The sequence below is a fragment of the Pimephales promelas genome, chromosome 9 (genome assembly GCF_988280905.1).
Source record: "Pimephales promelas chromosome 9, fPimPro1.hap1.1, whole genome shotgun sequence".
In the NCBI taxonomy this organism is placed as follows: Eukaryota; Metazoa; Chordata; class Actinopteri; order Cypriniformes; family Leuciscidae; genus Pimephales; species Pimephales promelas.
In genome coordinates this window covers 34218074-34238037 of record NC_142777.1, presented here as the reverse complement: position 1 = coordinate 34238037, position 19964 = coordinate 34218074, and the positions used below count along the sequence as shown (strand labels likewise).

At 37.6% G+C, this 19964-nt stretch overlaps 1 protein-coding gene across 2 annotated transcripts in view; it reads right to left on the bottom strand.

The window, feature by feature from the left end:
* Positions 1–19964, bottom strand: part of psd2 (pleckstrin and Sec7 domain containing 2) — a 45235-nt gene that overhangs the window by 4077 nt on the left and 21194 nt on the right. The window contains exons 4-14 of one of the 2 annotated variants that reach the window (XM_039649024.2): positions 12580–12774; positions 12408–12488; positions 10368–10480; positions 8440–8498; positions 6154–6243; positions 5837–5880; positions 5521–5711; positions 3090–3160; positions 1330–1487; positions 1007–1151; positions 65–208 (exon numbers count right to left, since the gene is read on the bottom strand). In XM_039649024.2, the coding sequence (XP_039504958.1) occupies positions 65–208; positions 1007–1151; positions 1330–1487; positions 3090–3160; positions 5521–5711; positions 5837–5880; positions 6154–6243; positions 8440–8498; positions 10368–10480; positions 12408–12488; positions 12580–12774 (1291 nt within the window). Of the gene's footprint in view, positions 1–64; positions 209–1006; positions 1152–1329; positions 1488–3089; positions 3161–5520; positions 5712–5836; positions 5881–6153; positions 6245–8437; positions 8499–10367; positions 10481–12407; positions 12489–12579; positions 12775–19964 lie in introns of both variants that reach the window. The other variant, XM_039649023.2, reaches the window with a different exon arrangement.

Here is a 19964-nt window from a genome sequence, read left to right as displayed (position 1 = left end):
AGCATGAATGTGACAGCTAAAGGGACAAACAGAAGCGTTTGCAGATGACTTGTATTGGTCTGACCTCATAGGTTAAATAGTGCTCTTTGATTCGATACTCTTCTGATTCTTTGCTCTTGGGCGTCAGATCTGGCGGGCTTCTCTTGTGTTCCTCCAACTCCAGAGAGATCTGCTTCAGTTTGTTCTCATGTGACTTCAGTTGCTCCTCCTGTATAAATCATAACTACCGTCATGTATATACAGTACACTGCCTATTATTATTTTTTAAATAGTACATAAAACATAGCCCAATGCAATGCTATTCATTTTATTAGTATTACATTAGTATACAAGTCTCACAGGACATTATTGATTATTATTTATATATATTTTTTTATAAATATATGTTTATTATAAATATATATTTGTATTTATTAATATAAACATATTCAATTAATATATAATAATAAGTGTATATTAATAAATATAAGTCACAAGACATTAGAATTCAGTGAGTAAATACATATTTTTAAATTAAATATATTTACATATATAAAAATGTAAAAAATATATTAGTAACTATAGTATATTTATTAATATAAACATTATTATAATACTAAAACTATTATATATATTAAATATATTTCATTACACATATTAAATTAAATTATATATTACATATTTTGCATTATACATGATTTTTGTATACAATGATATTACAAATTTAAAAAAAAATATTAATAACTATAGAATATTCATGAATATACATATATTATTATAATATATATATTGCATTTTTGATTCAATTTGCATAAAAATGTCTTTTGGTATCAATAAGTAAAAAAAAAATGTTTCCGGTAAATTCCAGTCAATTTGATTCCATTGCATCATGGGATAGCAATGTGTTAACCCTAATGTTAAATAAATAGTTCAATTAATTATCAATGATCAAATTACAGTATGATTCTACTACATCCGGTACTAAAGCTCATGAGTCTGTGGGCTGTTTCCAGCTGTGTTTGTGCACCTGGTTGAGTCTAGTGGTGGATGAAGGCAGCAGTGGTCTGCAGAATTTCTTCATAGAGCCGATGGCGGCGGGAAAAGCAGGAGCCGAGAAAAGAGCCGCCACCAGATTAATCCTGAAGATCCATGACATCATCTCCTCTTCACTCCTACACGCATGCATTTAAAGGGAAAGTCAAACAAGTTAAATGAAACAAAAAATAAAGGCAATCTGACAAATACCCATCCTAGCACAATGTGACAGTGTGCCGTTAACTAACCGACTGCAGTAAAAGCAACAACAACAAGAAAAGCCTCTCATAGCAGTTAAAGACGTGTGATGCTTACGGGGCCTGCAGGAGGAAGACCCTCCAGTCAGAGGTCTTGAGCTTGAGGACGTTCTGTTTCTTGCTGTAGTCACATGCCCTAGTAGCAAGAGCGTGGTGAATCCGTACTGCGTTCTTCAAGTCCACCTCCGACAGGTCTTTATCAGGCTTATACTCATCCTGGCCATAGGAGGAGACAGATACAGTGAAAATGAAAATGCATGAGAGAGAGAGAGACCATGGCTGTGTTCCAAAAGGTGCATTTTAATGCAGTTAAAGGAGTAGTTCACTTTTTAAAAAAATAATTTACTCACCCCCATGTCATCCAAGAAATCCATGTCATTCTTTCTTCAGTCGAAAAGAAATTAAGGTTTTTGATGAAAACATTCCAGCATTTTTCTCCACATAATGCACTTTACTGGGAACCAAAAGGTTCAAGGTCCAAGAGAGCTTTAAACGATTCCAGACGATGAATAAGGGTCTTACCAAGTGAAACGATCGCTCATTTTAAAAAAAATAACACAGTTTAAGTTTTAGAAGCTCAAATGGTCGCCTTGCTCTGTTCTGTGATGCACGTTCGTGACTCTCCTGTTCGAACTCGTTTATCAAAATGAACGAATCTTTTTTTGTGTCATTTGGTTCATTCAACGAACGAAATGAACGAGTTGAATTGAATTTTGATGAATGAATTCGAATAGGAGAGTCACGAACGTGCATCACACCCTAACCCCAACCCTAACCGAGCAAGGCGACCATTTGAGCTTATAAAACTTGAACTTTATTATTTTTATTTTAAATGAGCGATCGTTTCGCTTGATAAGACCTTTATTCATCGTCTGAAATCGTTTAAAGCCCTTTGAACAGTTTGCAGTTTGCACTGAAACTGTCTTTTGGACCTTGAACTGTTTGGTTCCCATTGAAGTCCATTATATGGAGAAAATCCTGGAATGTTTTCATCAAAACCTTAATTTCTTTTCGACTGAAGAAAGAAAGACGTGGACATCTTGGATGACATGGGGGTGAGTAAATTATCAGCAAAATTTTATTTAAGTGAACTACTCCTTAAATGCACAAAGGCAGTTCCTTTTTAATATAGCGTGTGTCCATCACGGCGACAGCAATTCCATTAAGTATTGCAGTGTCTAACGCAATTGACAAAACTACATTTATTACATTCACACTGAATAATCAACATGAAAAAGTACTAATAAAACCCAATACTTGTGTGAACTGTCTATTGTGTGTTATCAGAATGTTATCTTAACCGCATCCTAATGTCAAACTCCACTGAAATCAATTGTAAGTAGAGTTTATTTTGCACTTCTTGTGAGGATTGCAATTTGTGTAGAATGTAGAGCATTTTAAACCGGTCGAGGTCTCGATTTCAGTTAGCATGTTGCCTTAGAAGAAAGCTGCCTATGTAGACCGCAGACAGCTCATTATGTTCAGAATAGAAAGCTAGCGTGCCACTTTTAGCATACTGTACGCTATGATATATATTACCTTTTATATTCTAAAATGCAGTATGTGATAGAGTGTGTAGTATGTAACATTTTAAACTTGACCTCACTAGGTTACATAATTCACTGATTGACATCCAGTTTTACTCTTGGAAATGTAATTATTATTTGCCGTTTAAAATCCAATTTTGTGTAAAAAATGTCTTAACTCTTCTGATGTCTGATGTGCGTAGTATAGTACACATACTGTGAAATGTAGTATAAGTATGTTGCAGTGTGTGTGTGTGTGTGTGTGTGTGTGTGGGAGGTAGATTTAAATTACTTTCTGCAGGTAGAGAATCATCCCCTTCAGCACGGCATAAAACTTCTTCCAGCCTCGGCGTCCTCTCGGGGCTGCAGAGAGACAGAATAAAAGAGAAAATGTGTGTGTGCGAGAGACAGAATAAAGACACACTTCACTAATGAGCTCCTCTGCTGTTTGCGGCAACACAAGTCGAAGAAAGAAAATCTGTAAAGCAACTTCCCCGCTCACAAATGAACTCCACCTCTCTGTAAGATACAACCTAATTGTTTTAATTAAAGCAGCTGCATTATTAAACAGAATGAAATCTTGGCGGATCCCAAATAATGCGGATTTATTGCCTTTCTTGACATTAGCTCTGTTCCAAACCTTAGAGCTCACTAAGGTACCTACTAAGACAACATGCAAACTATCAAGCGTATCTCATAAGTGACCTATTTGTGATGTTCTGCATTGGAAACGCCTCCACACACAAACAATCCTCGGCACAGGAGATTCGGCTCGTTTTCAATACGATCTGAGTGCATGTATAAAATATTGTATACATTTATAAAAATGTATAGCTTATAAACACACACACACACACACACACACATCCATAGGGCTTGACATTTAACCCGCTAAATGCGTGTGTATTCAGCAGCGTTGGCGTGTTGTCTCCTGCTAGCCACTTTGGCGGGTTGAATTTTATAGTCTTTTAAAAAGGCATCTGAAATAATAAACTAAGTGCAATCTAGTGTTGCCAGTAATATTGATTTTTCGATACATATTGATACTGAAAATATCTGAAACTCTTCCGCAGAATAGATACAAAGGATACCAGCTGTGTGTTCTCGCTCTCTAATCTCTCGACAGTGAGTTGACACACCAATCCTTTACTCACTCGTTTAATTTCCTCCGGATGAATATTGTTGGGGAATTCTGGTGAGGGATTGCACGTATTGAGCACAATTTTACTCATTCCCGCAGATTTTGTGCTCACACCCAAAGTGCGTGCACATAAAGTATATTGGCTATATAAAACAGTATAAAGGGTCCGTGCGTCAGGTCTTAAAGTGACAGTAACCTAATATACCGGCTGCCAAATTAGATTAGAGATGCTATTAAAAATATCTATATATTTTAGTTAGTAGTTATAGTGGTAGTTATTCCCCTATGGTATCAGTGTCCAAATTGTGACCAGTGAAACTTTGGAAAACTATCCACAGTGGCTAGTGAGCAAAAAAGTTCATATCAAGCCCTGAGTGTATATTATATATATATATATATATATATATATTTCTTTTTCACTCTCCATAATTTCCTTCTTTCATTCTCCTTCTTTCATTCTCCGTCATTACTATTGGTCACCCTTTACATCTGTCTGTGGGTTTTGCAAATATTAAACCTAAAAAATGTATTATAAAAAAGCTTGAGACTAAACCTTGCAATCCCTCAAACTCACTTTACTCAAGAAACACTTTATATAAGGCTAATGTTTTATGCATTTGAGGAGCAAATGTGTCTTAGTCTAGCATTAGTCTTAAAGTAATAGCCAGTATATCTTAAATAGCATGCACTCGATAACAGATTTTGGCCAAATGACAGAAAACTGAGAGCCTATATAGCTACAATAAACTTATAATCTGTATGTTGCTGAAATTTAATTTAATGCACTAACTGCCTCAGATGCGGCCACTAAAAACATGCATGTCCAAAATTCTCTGAAATTTGCTGGTCAGAAACCTTGTAATTCAATTTTTAGCTTGGTTTTGATGAAATGCTAATAATATAATGACACATTCAAGTGTCTGATCATATTTAAAGCCACAATATCAACTTTGACAACATGGTGTTTAATTCATTTAAAAATACAGAATTTTTTTTTCCATTTCCTGAAAAATTGCATTACTGGAGATACAAGGTTCAGCCTGACATCGCCGATACTCACACACACACACACACATATTAATTTATAAAATAATTATAAATGTTAGATGAAAAACTTAATTAAGTTAATAATTAGAAATGTTCCACAAACTAATATAAATAAATGTAAGTTAAAATGCACATAACAAAATTAATCAACCTTTAACCAGAATTAAAATGAAAGTTTAAAATTAAAACAAATTCAAAATATTAATAAACACTATAATAGTATATAGGTAATACTGAAATAACACTGAGCTTCTCACAAAGCATTATGGGATTGCCTTGTCTATTAGGGAATTTGGCAAAAATGAGGAAGCAAATTATTGGCCAGAAGAAGGCATCTTGCCGGCTATGATGCCTTTAAATTAGGTTTACATACATACGTTTTTTTTAACACGATTTACCTTTCTGTTTATTTATTTATTTGTCTGCTAAATGATGCCTCTTATATTGAACGTCACAGGAGAAAGGACAGAAAATGAATCAGAAACTAAGGAAACAGGACCATGAAATGTATCCAAAAGCCTGATTCTACACTTACTGCGTTTGCCGTCCATGTCTGCATGGCTTTTGCGTGTCAGAACCCCGTGTTTGTACGTTGCAGCATTGAGTAAAAGTGGAATGGCGATGAAAGGGTTAATGCCGTCCGTTACCCTGACAACCCGCTTCCCTCCCGTCTCGCACTGCTCCTCCACCAGCTCCGATAGACTCTTCCTCAACTCCTCTTCCTCGCTGCAGAAACAGAACGCCACTAATGCATGTGTGCAGGTATTACGCGCATTACGCACAGATTAGCCCCAGAAGTCACATGATAATGTGAGCGCTCTTGACTCCTGGGGATGATATTGGATACTCACATCGCCCACTCCAGCTTCTCGTTCTTTATTGAGTTATAGAGCACCTAAACCAGGACAGAGACATATGAGACTGTTAAAACCGTACATCTGAAACACCACAAACACAGTCAGCCGGGCTTTCTGGGACAGAGCTCATGAAAGAATATATGCAATTACTGTACACCATGCACATTATGCAGTTACTGTGTTTGGAGTGTGTTTTAATGAAATCAGTCAGGTTTGGTGAGAAATCACACTTTATCAGTAGACATGCAAGGTATTTTTCTTGTGCTCACCCGCTGGTTGTCCACAATAATAAAATAATAGAAAATAATTACCTTGAGCAATTCTTTGGGAAAATCTTTGCCGTCGTCTAGGCCGTCCAGATTGCTAATGAACTGCTGGTAGGACATCTTCTTCCCAATATTCTGCAACGCAATAACACAATACAGTGTTACAACAATAATGTCATTATTTGGCACATGCCAATTACTAACAAAATATCATTGAAGTTTCGCTAACACCAGACTGATTGGATATTAGTCTTCTAACTTTGGAAGGAATGAACTGTGACATAGCAAAGCTTTTTTTGTCTGCCATTTGTCTATAAATTAATTTGTTAAATTATGCAGTGACATAATTAAAAACTGCAGAGACTGTGAATCAAAATTGAGGAGAAATGCTTGAGGGCTGTTAAATCCACATCATGCTTTTCTCAAGATTTATTTAAAGATTTGAAGAAGGAGAAAAAATGCTTCTATCCTCGCTGGGTAACTTGTGCATCACTATTATTAGTGCTCTGACAACATTTTACCATATTTTTGTACAAAACCTCCCCAAACACACAGATACAATGGCTTTTTTTGTAAATATACATAACCATATTGAAAACTGAGTCTTTACAAAAACTAATGTAAAAGTAACAATACAAAAATAAAATTACAGATAAAGATGGAAAAAATAACTATATTTAAAGGAGTAGTTCACTTTAAAAAAAATTTCTGATAATTTACTCACCCCCATGACATCCAAGATATCCAAGTCATTCTTTCTTCAATCGAAAAGAAATTAAGGTTTTTGATGAAAACATTCCAGGATTTTTCTCCACATAATGGACTTCAATGGGAACCAAACGGTTCAAGGTCCAAAAGAAAGTTTCAGTGCAGCCTCAAATGGCTTTAAACGATTCCAGACTATGAATAAGGGTCTTATCAAGCGAAACGATCGCTCATTTAAAAAAAAATAAAGTTTAAGTTTTATAAGCTCAAATGGTCGCCTTGCTCTGTTCGTGACTCTCCTGTTCAAACTCGTTCATCAAAATGAACGAGTCTTTTTCCGTGTCATTTGGTTCATTCAAAGAACAAAATGAACGAGTTGACGAGTTCGAACAGGAGAGTCACGGACATTTTTTTATTTATTAAATAAGCGATCGTTTCGCTTGATCGCTTGTTTGAACAGTTTGCACTGAAACTGTCTTTTGCACCTTGAACCGTTTGGTTCCCATTGAAGTCCATTATATGGAGAAAAATCCTGGAATGTTTTCATCAAAAACCTTCATTTCTTTTCGACTAAAGAAAGAAAGACATGGATATCTTGGATGACACGGGGGTGAGTAAATTTTCAGCAAATTTTTTTTTAAAAGTGAACTACTGGATTTCACCAAGTACAACATGTTCCTGGATCAACATCTTTGTTGACTATATTTCAATTAACCAATCAGATTTGAATGACAGGTCATTTCATTCACTAATCAAGTTATGGGTAGGGTAGAGACTAAACAAAATATGTTGATCCAGGATGGAATGATGGAAAAATCACAGTGACCATATTCAACCACACTAGTCATTGCTAAGAAGATAACTGCAGTTCATAAAGCTGTCAGCAGATGGCAGTATCACACCAGCTCCACAAACATCACAACCAACGCACAATTATATCTCAGACCGACTGGCTCCCTCCTACCACAGAGATCTACTTTAGATGAGTAATATTCCACGAATGATGGATGAAAACATTCTGAAAACACATTAAAGCCGAAGCCATTGAGAGAAGACAAAAACACGAAGAAGAAAAGAGGAGGAGAAGAAAAGCACTTACCACCTGCCGCAGAGTGAGTTAGACAAATTGAAAGAGAGACAGAAGAACAAATGGAGAGACAGAGAGAGACATGTTTAGGTCAAAGTAAGTCAGAGAGAACTAATATTACTGAGAGAAACAGCAATGAGAGGCTTGTTAATGAAAATGACACTAGGATTTGTCAGATTTGTCAATTGTGGCATTCTTTGTAATGACACCTAGCCAAGTCATTCCCGGCTATGCGCATTACATCATGTTCCTGATCACTTTGTTGGAGTGAATACAGAATATAGAAATATGAGACAGAACTGAAGACGGTCTGTTTCCAGATCAATCTAATGTGTTTCTGATCGAAGTGCAGTCGCTAGTAGATCAAATTACTGCAGTAAAGCTTCCCTCGTTTTACTGCACAATCCACAAACAAATCAAATTTCCTGTATGCATTCATGATTAACCACAACATTTTGTTGATAAATGAGTCTAATAAACATGTTTGGATTCAACAACCCAGAGAAGAGCCGCATGTGCGAGTGTTGCTGAATACATACGTGTCCATGCAGGTCTGTGTTAAGAAGCATAAGTGCACAGGTCAGTGTGTGAGCACCATCTATTAAAAAGAAATGAGAAAATAAAAGTGTTAAATATATCAAACTATAAAGGCCAGATCACACCAAGAACGAAAACTACAAAGATAACGATAGAGATAAGCGTCCACACCAGCAGATGATATCATTCTGTCTATTACAAGCATGTGCTGCAGTTTTCTGGTCTGCCACTTTAAATGTTTGAGCTCTTTAAAGCAGGATGGGTTCTGATTGGCTGTCAATCAGCTGGGACAAAAATATTCTGAAAGTGATTCCAATGAGGCCACGTTTACACAAAGCCGGGTATTTAGCAAAACGAATATTTCCCCCCTCTCCGTTTTCAAAAATAACATCGTTCACACACCCGCATAAATACGCCGTCGAGCGCCATCATAACTATGCCAAAGCAATTGGCGGCAGTCTAGGGGTTAAGGATAAAGCCATGCAAGCCAATCAGAATCCTCAGAATCGACAAGAGAGAACCTAAAACGCCCTTTCTCCAGAGCCCGTCTAACGGAGAGCCTTGGCACTTCCCATTAGTCCCGTTGTGAATCACCTTGGTTGCAGTTCCATTAGAATTCCACTGGAGGTGATCGCGGGCGAGAGCAGAATGAATGGGAGTCTATGGGGCTAAACGGCTAAATGTGTCTCTTTCACCTGCTTATCGTTAAAGTAACATATATTTTATTGTTAATTACGCAAGTTCAATATAGATTATAGGCCAAAAGTCGAATGAACGAGTACTTATGTCCTTTTGATTTCTTACAGGTTAGGCCGTTGTTGGCCGGATCGCGCTAGCATTCTGCTATTGTGTGATGTCATCACATTTTTGAACGGATTTTTAGAACAGATAAGTGAACTTAAAAATGCAATTTTCAGCTGAGTATATTATCTTAGCCCTCCCTTTTGAATGCAACTTTCAAATTACTTGACAAAAAATTAGATCCTGAGAAAAGTGGATTTATGGGGATGAAACCCCATTGACTCCCATTCATTCTGCACTTGAACGCGAGCGCCCCCGCATGGACAGAGACTGCAGCCAGTCCAGAACCCGGAAGTAACCAGCCAGTGCCAATTCTCTTCAATTAGACATTCTCTGCTTTCTCCCAGTTTACACGACAACACATAATCTCCACTTTGCCCGGAGTTTTTAGAAATAATCGTTTTCTGTGATAAAAACAGCGTTTTCGCGTAAATGAGAGGGCAGAACGCAGAGAAATATCTGCATTTTCCCATCGTGTAGACGGGGCCTGAGTGTGTTTCTCTGTGATGTTATCGTTATAGTTTAGGTGTGTGGACTCTGCTATTCTTTTATATTTACAATGACTTTTAGAACTATACCTTTATAGTTATCGTTCTTGGTGTGAACCAAAATCAAGCTGCCTATAGCTAGATATCACAGAAGTTTTAACATCCATGGAAACTTTCCACTGTACAAAAGGTTCTTTAAATTATTAAAGTTAGAGAAATTTTCTCATTAAAAAATGTTCTTCAGACTAGGAAAAAAACGGTTCTTTTAAGAACTGACCCCTGAAAGGTTCTTTAGGTAAATTAAAATGGTTCTTTAATACGACAATGTTGCGAAAACGGCCTTTTGAAATCTTTATTTTTAGGAGTGTAGTGTATAGTGCATCATTTGGGACACATTTAGCTTAGCTTATCTTAGCTTAGCTTAGCAGCGCGCTAACATTAAACAAATGTTCCCAATTAGTCACTTATGAAATTCTTTGAAGGCAGCTGCCTATATTTAGTTTTGTATGTGTAACTTCACTCACGTGTGCCACAAAGTAGCATAAAAGTTCATTGAAAACCTTTTAATATATTATTGAGTACAGCCATGATCAAATTCTAACTAAATCTACAGAAATCCACAATACATTTGAAAGACTTGCCTTCTGAGGTGAGAGTTTCTGGATTACAGTGGCAAAAGCGTTTGGAGAAGTGCACCAGCACACGTTCTCTCTCCTGCGTCTCTCCCATCAGAGGAAACGCCTTCAAGAAGTTCCTGCAACCAGAGTAAACGAGAAGAATCATGGTGCCGCACAAATAAAGTAGATATGCTAGTGCTTCCAAATACTACAGCCTGAATTTTTTATTATTTACTGTGTTTATTTGCTCACTCAAATGTCTGCTATAGTAATGCAACGTGTACTCGCATTGTGGTACTAAGCGAAATCTGGCATTCAAGAACGCAACAATAAAATTGAGCTTGCATAACTGCATTATAAGAATTTATGTTTATGATAGGGCTGCAACATTAGTGGAAATAGTCTATAAAATACAAAAGGCATTAAATTGCCATATTAAAATTTATGGCTGTCTTGATTTTTTCATTTTTAAATGTTAAACCATCCATCTTTTATTTTGGTGGAAACCCGCAGGAAGCCCTTAAAGCTAAATTCTCATTACAGGTTTGGGACGATGGTTGGTACATGTGTTGCCAAATACATGTTATAAGTGACCCAAACTAGTTTATGCACTTGCATGGAGTGTGATTGAAGATCCCACTGACTGTCTGCGATGATTATCGTTCTATTCACAGAACTATTGTTAGTCCAGGACTGAAATATTCTTAACCACACGGTGGTTCTTCATTTTCTTGCAGTGCAGGTATTTCAGTGATGGCGTGCTTCATTTTTCCAGTTTTAGGAGTATTTGTGGAACTGAGTCATGATGACTACTTCCCCTTATTACAGCCTAACTCCTGTATAGCACTAATACATGGAAACTATGAAGCCACTACATGTGTGCAGTGTTTTTAGAAAACTTTCTGTACTTTGAGGAATTGTAAAAGCATGAAAAACAATGTTTTTCTAGTTTGATTTATATTTTTGCATAGAACCGCACACTGAAACTTCATTGGTCCAAATTCCCACTCACCATAGCTGTATATTAAACATCAAATATGTTCAGTCTGGCTGTGCGTATTGTGTTGCTACATTTGGCATTTTGATTTAAAGGGATAGTTCACTTTGAAATTAATTTTTGATATGTTTTCGCTTACCTCAAGGGGATCCAAGATGTAGGTGTCTTTGTTTCCACAGTATTTTCAATTTTGACATTTTTCAGTCAAACCGTTGTCTATCAGTCATACACTGGAGGCTAAGGGGGTCCACGAAAAAGCATGCACAGAGAAGTCCAAATTAAACATGAATTAATGACTCGTAAATGTAAGTACACATTGATGGCCTAAGACACGAAACGAGCGGTTTGTGTGAGAAAACGAACAGTTTTTATATCGTTTTACCTCTTGTAATCATAGCCGTGACAAAATGATCTGACGGCACGGGCGCTTCGTTCTGCGCATGCGCCGGAAGTGATCGCTTGCGCGCCTACGTCACTCTTTGTTTATACAGAGATTTCGGAAGTTTTACCTTTCACTAAACATATTTAGATATATGGGAAACCGTAATGGAAGACGATTTCGGTATATCTAAATATGTTTAGTAAAAGGCAAAACTTCCGAAATCTCCGTGTAAATATTGAGTGACGTCACACGCAAGCGATCACTTCCGGCGTAGCATTGAACTGATTCAGTTCGGTTCAGTCGGACATTGCACAACTGATTCAGATCACTTGGATTACACAAGGTAAAAACGATATAAATACTGTTCGTTTTCTCACAAAAAACGCTCGTTTCGTGTCTTAGGCCATCAATGTGTACTTACATTTACGAGTCATTAAATCATGTTTAATTTTGACTTCTCTGTGCATTCTTTTTGGTGGACCCCCTTAGCCTCCAGTGTATGACTGATTGGCAACAACGGTTTGACTTAAAAATGTCAAAATTGAAAATACTGTGGAAACAAAGACACCTACATCTTGGATGCCCTAGAGGTAAGCTAAAACATATAAAAATGTAATTAAAAAGTGAACTATCCCTTTAAGTCACAGACAATCTTGGTTGTATTTCACGATTAAAATGTTCTCACCTCAGCGCTCTGTCTAATGACAACCCAGTGAAGTCAAAGAAGCTCAAGTACTCTGATGCCACCAACTGGCTGAATTCATTACTGCAGGAGAAACAGAAAGAGGGATTGTGGGTATCCGTTTCATTCTACTCCCTTTCCTAAACAATACTCTCATTCATACACAAACACTCACTTCTTGCCCAGGTGTCGTGCAACGTCACAGCGCTTGAAGCCCTCCAGATAGAACAGTCGCTTGGCCAGCCGTTTGGCAGCATCTGTGTCGACGCGGCAGCCATTAGCGAGAGTATCTGTGCTGCCCCTCTCCAGTGTGTCCACGCTGCCCAACTCCGAGTCTGAGTCGCACAGCACATCTGTGAGGTTGGCATCACTGTGGGGACAAACATGGAAAAGAAAAACACATCAATTCCCAGATGAAAAATCAAGCCAAATGAATGAACCACAATTCATTTTGTGATTCCAGACATGTATGTTCTTCAATAAAAAAAAGGTTATGGATGGAAACCAGTCACAGGTAAAGTTAATGTCGTTGTGATCATCACCTAACAAGGCCACATATTAAAGAAGTAGTCCATTAAAAAAAAAAAACTTTTGCTGATAATTTACTCACCCCCATGTCATCCAAGATATCCATGTCTTTCTTTCCTTAGTCCAAAAGAAATTAAGAAATTATATGGATTTTTCTCCATATTATGCACTTTACTGGTAACCAAATGGTTCAAAATCCAAAGGACAGTTTCAGTACAAACTGCAAACTGTTCAAAGGACTTTGAACAATTCCAGGCGATGAATAAGGGCCTTATCAAGTGAAACGATCGCTCATTTAAAAAAATAAAATAAAATAACAAAGTTTAAGTTTTATAAGCTCAAATGGTCACCTTGTTCGAACTCGTTTATCAAAACGAACACATTTTTTTGTGTCATTTGGTTCATTCAACGAACGGAATGAACGAATTGACTCGGAAAAAAGTAAGTAAGATAAGATAAGACACCTTATTCATTCGTTGATAAGACCCTTATTCATCGTCTGGAATCGTTCAAAGCCCTTTGAACAGTTTGCACTGAAACTGTCTTTTGAACCTTGAACTATTTGGTTACCAATAAAGTGCATCTTTGAAATGTTTTCATCAAAAACCTTAATTTCTTTTCGACTGAAGAAAGAAAGACATGGACATCTTGGATGACATGGGGGTGAGTAAATTATCAGCAAAAAAGTTTTTAAAAGTGAACTACTCCTTTAAGGTATGAGAGGATTGAACAACAAATGATCAGTTCTTGTAATCAACGTGTTGGATCAGGAGAAATGGACAGGAATAAAGATCTGAGCAACTTTGACAAGGGCCAAATTGTTATTGGGTACTCTGGGTATCTCTGAAACGGCAAGGTTTGTGTGTTGCTTCTGTTCAACATTGGTGAGAATTTACCAACAGTGGTTTGAGAAGGAGAAACACAAACCGGCGACGGGTTGTTGGATGCACAAGGGCAACGAAGGCTATCTCGTCTATTCAGCCTCGTCTATGGGGCTGAGTAGTTGCAGACCAATCAGAATGCCTATGATGACCCCTGACCAACCATCATCTAAAACGTCTACAATGGTCACCTGAGCATCGGAACTGGACCATCAGTGGGAAAAGGTTCCCTGGTCTGATGAGTCACATGGGCGTGACAATGGTGTTCCCTGGTGGAAGTGGCTCTATCTATTAAAGCACCCTGCCACACTGCACACATTGATCAGGAATGGATTGAGGAACATGATTAAGAGTTGAAGGTGTTGATCTGGCCTCCAAACTCCCCAGATCTCAATACAATTGAGCATCTCTAGGATGTGCTGGACCAACAAGTTCGATTCATGGCGTCTCCACTTCGCAACCTACAGGATTTGAAGGATCTACTGCCAACAACTTAGTACCAGAAACCACAGGACACCTTCAGGGTTCTTGTAGAGTCCATGCCTCGGTGGGTCAGTGGATAAACAGTACATTATGCAGCTCATAATGTTTTGGCTCCTCTGTGTGTATATATTAGGTCATTAGCTGGTCCAAGATGCTAATGGTTTAAACAATTTAAATGGTTAATTGGCTAGCTGTTTAGACCAAGGTCAACATGCCTGACCATCTTGGTTGAGCTAATGAGATAGTGGACCAAATTGGTTTTGATCTGCTTTTTGTCCATCAGATTTCTTACACTAAATCCTAAAAGAGATGAACAGAGATGATCTAATCCTAAAACACAAAAAAATCATCATACACGTGTACATTAGTTTTCAAATTTATGCTATTGAAGTAAGCACCCAATCCAGGACCATTACCATCCTCCTGCAATTCATGCCACTGAATTAGCATTTGGCTCACGGGTAGCAAAGTGCATCTTGAGAGAAACACAATCTTTTTTTCCAGCCGAGAAACAGCACATCTAATTCAACTAATTAAAATCTTGATGTGTACAATTACTGCAATGGAGGCAATGGCTCATTAGGATATTCTTTAAATGAAGCTGTAATTTGGGACGAGTTTTTGCGTCGGCTGCTGTGCCCCAGAGACGACAGAACCTGAGTGAGTCAGGCAGACCATTACTGAAGTGACAGACGCCAAGCTTTTCATATGATTTATTTATGAACTTCTGTCTGGTTATGGTACACATCTCAATGTGCATAAGCTAATGTGCGTTATGGGGTTTCATTGTAATCTTAAACATATGGGGGATGTGCAAAACTGCGTATTTTCATTGGGTTGCTGGAATAAAAACTATAATTTAGGCTTTTGGGTTCACCTGACCCTGATCAGACGTGTTTTTTATGGGATAAAGAAACACGGTTAAAAATAGCTAGACTCTGCGCAACATGATGGAATATTTACATATTTATAACTTGACACTTTGACTTAAAAACACAAAGCTGGAGGAACACTCAAAAAAATAGAGACGCGACAGGGCAAAAGAGTTTGCAAAATGTGTGTGGTGGTAGTGGTGGCGAACTTGAAATCGCTTAAAGAATAAAAAATTACTAGTCGACCACGGTGGCTAAAATACACAATCTTTCATAAGTTACTTTAAAGAAATTAATAATTTATTCAGAAAGGACACATTCAATTCATCAAAAGTGTCAGTAAAGTCATTTATGTTACAAAATATTTCTATTTCAAATAAATGCTGTTCTTTTTGAAAAAAAAAATGTATTATAGTTTCTACAAAAATATCAACAGTGATGATAATCAGAAATTTTTCTTGACCAGCAAATCAGCATTTTAGAATGATTTCTGTAAGATCATGCAACTAGGGCTGTCAAACGATTAATCGCATCCAAAATAAAAGTTTGTGTTTACATAATATATTTGGGTGCACTGTGTATAATTATTATATATATATATATATATATATATATATATATATAAATACACACACATGCTTGTATATATTTAAGATATATTTTCATGTACATACTGTATAGATTTATATACATTTTATATTATATATAAATATAAATATTTTATATATAAACAATATTTCTTTTTAAATATGTATTGTGTGTGTGTATATATATATATATATATATACAAAATAATTATAAACAGTGCACCCACATATATTATGTATACACAAACTTTTATTTTGGATGCGATTAATCGTGATTAATCGTTTGACAGCCCTACATGCAACACTGAAGAATGGAGTACTGTAATGATGCTAAAAACATTCAGCTTTGAATCACAGGAATACATTTTAAAATATGTTAAAAATAGTAAACATACTTTGAATTGTAATAATATTTCACCCTATTACACTTTTTACTGACTCAAATAAATGCATGCTTGGCGAGCCCCTAAACTTTTGAACAACAGTGCAAAAAAATGATTGTGTCATCACTCTGATAGCAGTTATGAAGAGAAACATACTGCAAATACAGCTGGCATATGCTTACCGGACAGCAGTTTACTCGATCCGTGTCTGTCCGTTGCCTTATGAATAAATTATGGCTGCTGTCATTTCCATTGTGGACGAGTCAAATATTTTTTTGCATAATTTAATTAGCACAATTGCATTAGCTTCAAACTCGATAAGGAACGTTAATGTGTTGGTTGCCATGGCGCCAGCAGAACCTGGTGTTCCGGGAGAGAGAAAGAGGGTGTAATTTGTGTCCCTCCGGAGCAGATGGCCCCTTCATCAGCATTACCCACAATGCCCTAGAAAAGCCCCGACAAATCTCACGTAGCACAGAGCGAACAGTCACGCAGGCAGTGTTGCACAGGGTACGTACTGTAATAATAGGTGAGGAATAAAGTAACAGGCGCACTACCTGATGAGCAGCAGTTTAGGGTGATAAATGATTTCTGATTTCATTCAGACTGGCCGAATTAACCAGGTCTGGAGCAGTTCAAAAAGAAAGTGAATTGGATGTGTGAGGGATCCTGAATGAATTTCTGAGCCGGAGGGTGAGCAGGAGAGCACCAATAATCCTCTCAGTAGTCCGAACCGTACATCTGATGTCTGATTTTGTAGCTGAGTCAAACCAGACAGTAATGGACTAGAACTGCATCAGCAGCACATGTGCACCTTCAGCTGGCGAAGCAAGTACTACCAAGTCCACAATCATCTCCACTGAGTGTGTTCAGCTCCATGTTATGACTGCACCAGACAGCCAGCTGTTCAACCTCCTGCCAATATGCACCTTTGTGAATGAGGCCGACGACTGTGGTGTCGTCTGCAAACTTCAGAAGGGTCTTTTGTAGTGCAGTTGTTTGTGTACATGGAGAAGAGCAGTGGAGAAAACACACACCCCTGGGGGTCACCAGTGCTGATTGTACAGGTGCGGGACGTGCTGGGATGATGGTGTTGAAGGTCCAGGACTGCAGAAGTCCCTGGTTTTTATTTGTCCCATGTTGACCGGATCATCCACTGAACTGTTCGAGCTTGTTGTCTTTGAGTGAAATACGCTATGTAGAAGCAAGAAAAGCTAGAGAAGAACTTACGGAAACTGCTTGATAAGCAAACTGCAGGGGGCCCTGTGATGTCCTTCAAGTAGACCAACACCAGCCTTTCAAATGACTTCATGACCACAGATGTGAGAGCAACAGTTCTGTAGTAATTAAGTCCAGTGATTTGGTTTTTTGGGGGGATGGGGATGATAATGGAGCGTTTGAAGCAGAAATTGATTTCGCCTAGCTCCTTTCCTTCATGCTCCACCATCATCCCCATTCAAAAAAGATAATTGATCATTTAGTGGAAAACCTTAGCACAATAAAAATCATACTAGTAAATAAAACAAATAGTTACTGGTAAGTTTTGTGAAATGGGCTTCAAACCACGGAAGAATAAGATATTGCTGGGGATACACTTAAAAAGAAAGGCTCTTTATTGCATAAATGGCTCCATGAAGAACCTTTAAAATCTATGTAACCTTTTCATTGCACCAACGATTCTTTTCAGTGAAAAAAAAGTAAAAAAAAAAAAATTCCACACTAAGAATAAAAAGGTTTATTTTAAGATCTGTTCACTGAAAGTTTTTTGAGATATCAACCTAAAATTTGAAACACAGTTTTTGCCCTTGATTTTCTTGCAGTTTTAGAGTCCAATAGGTTTTGAAAATATATATTTTATGAATAATTACACTTTTACATTGTAACTTCTATAACATATTCACTTTCTTAATTTATTTAACTTCTACAAAAATCGTCCAAATGTCTTCCTAAAACAAGACCAATCTTAGATCTATATTCCAAAGGATTCCATCAACCATTTAACGATTTTATTCCATCAACCATTTAACCATTATACGAACGAAATGAACGAATTGACACGAAAAAAAGATTTGTTCATTTTGATGAACGAGTTCGAACAGGAGAGTCACGAACGTACATCACAGAACAGAGCAAGGCGACCATTTGAGCTTATAAAATTCAATTTTGTCCAAATTTTTTTTAAATGAGCGATCGTTCCGCTTGATAAGACCCTTATTCATCGTCTGGAATCGTTTAAAGCCGTTGAACAGTTTGCACTGAAAACTGCACTGGCTTTTGGACCTTGAACCGTTTGGTTCCCATTGAAGTCCATTATATGGAGAAAAATCCTGGAATGTTTCTATCAAAAACCTTAATTTCTTTTCGACTGAAGAAAGAAAGACGTGGACATCTTGGATGTCATGGGGGTGAGTAAATTTTCAGCAAAAGCTTTTTTAAAGTTAACTACTCCTTTAAGGGGTTGAGGAACCAAAAATGGTTCTTCAATGGCATCACTGCAAAAACCTCCTTTTGGAGCCCTTATTTTTAAGAGCACACACATGGTATCTGCTAAATTATTGATCACATGATTGATTGATCTATGTTGTTAAATTCATCCGTCAGTATAATATGAAGACATGAGGAAAGATCATCCGAGTTCAGGTTTTACAATCGTCTCCTTCCCTCTTCCTGTGAGTCAAAACACTCACTGAATCATCACAAATATGACTCACGCCTACAGTATGTGAGCACCGGCGTGTGCACAGAGACAGGTGTGAATTAGATCGGCAGACTCCATGACTGGTTCAGCGCTCCTGACATACACTTTCAGCAATCAGGTGTCAAAACAGCTGGCCGTTTGTATTTTAGTCCTGTGCACATAATGGATGAGCAAACCCCATCGGAAAGCAATATGTCTCCATCTGCCACAGGACTGCTGTGATCAATAATAATGATAAATTGCAGAGTTATAGAATTATTGATTTTTAGAAGAACTTAAGTAGGACATTGCCAATGATGTATAAGATTACAGGAGCAGCTGCGCTATCATAGCTAACATGAAAATAACTGTTTGTATGATATTTAAGTAAATCATTTACTTTTATGTAAAAAAAAAGACTCGGAAATGGTTGGTAATGGTAATGATTAAGTACCATTGTAACTAACATTGGTGGCTAAGACGGAAGTACCACAACATTTCATCCGATTTCATCAGTGTACCACCAGAGCCTTCTGTAAGGGTTTTTCAATTCCTAGACAATACAAAGAATGTCCACATTTCGCTAGTTAACAATAAATGACAGCCTGATGCTCTGCTAGCACCAGCTCTAGACATTATAAGCGACTATGGCAGGGCTTAATGTGGCAGCTCTGATATACAGTGATCCTACAGGAACCCAGCAGCCGTGTCTCTGTATGGACCTGTGCGGCTGCTGAGCCGGGCGGGAGATTAAACATGAGACTGCTTGTCTATGACTCACATGCCAGCGTCTCTCTCTCTCTCTACCCGCTCTGATGCCGTCGGAGAGGGTGTGTTGGATGAACAGAGTGAGGTGTGAAGGAGTTGCTGCCTCCTTGTCCGTTAGCCAAAAACACAAATTCCCCACAAATTTTATGTGTTCTCTAACTGGAATGCATTAAACCAGCATGGTCGGACAGAAATGCATTTAGGTTTTAGGGATTTAGGATACCAAACACTGTCTCTAACTATAAGGGCCCTCAGGCTATGTTTTTATCGAAAGCCATTCGATGACGGAAGAGATGAGAGTTTAATATCTAAGTTTGGTGCTGTCGCACAGGGAATGCTTTTTATAATCACTGGTTTTCTATGTCTGCATCAAATATCTAG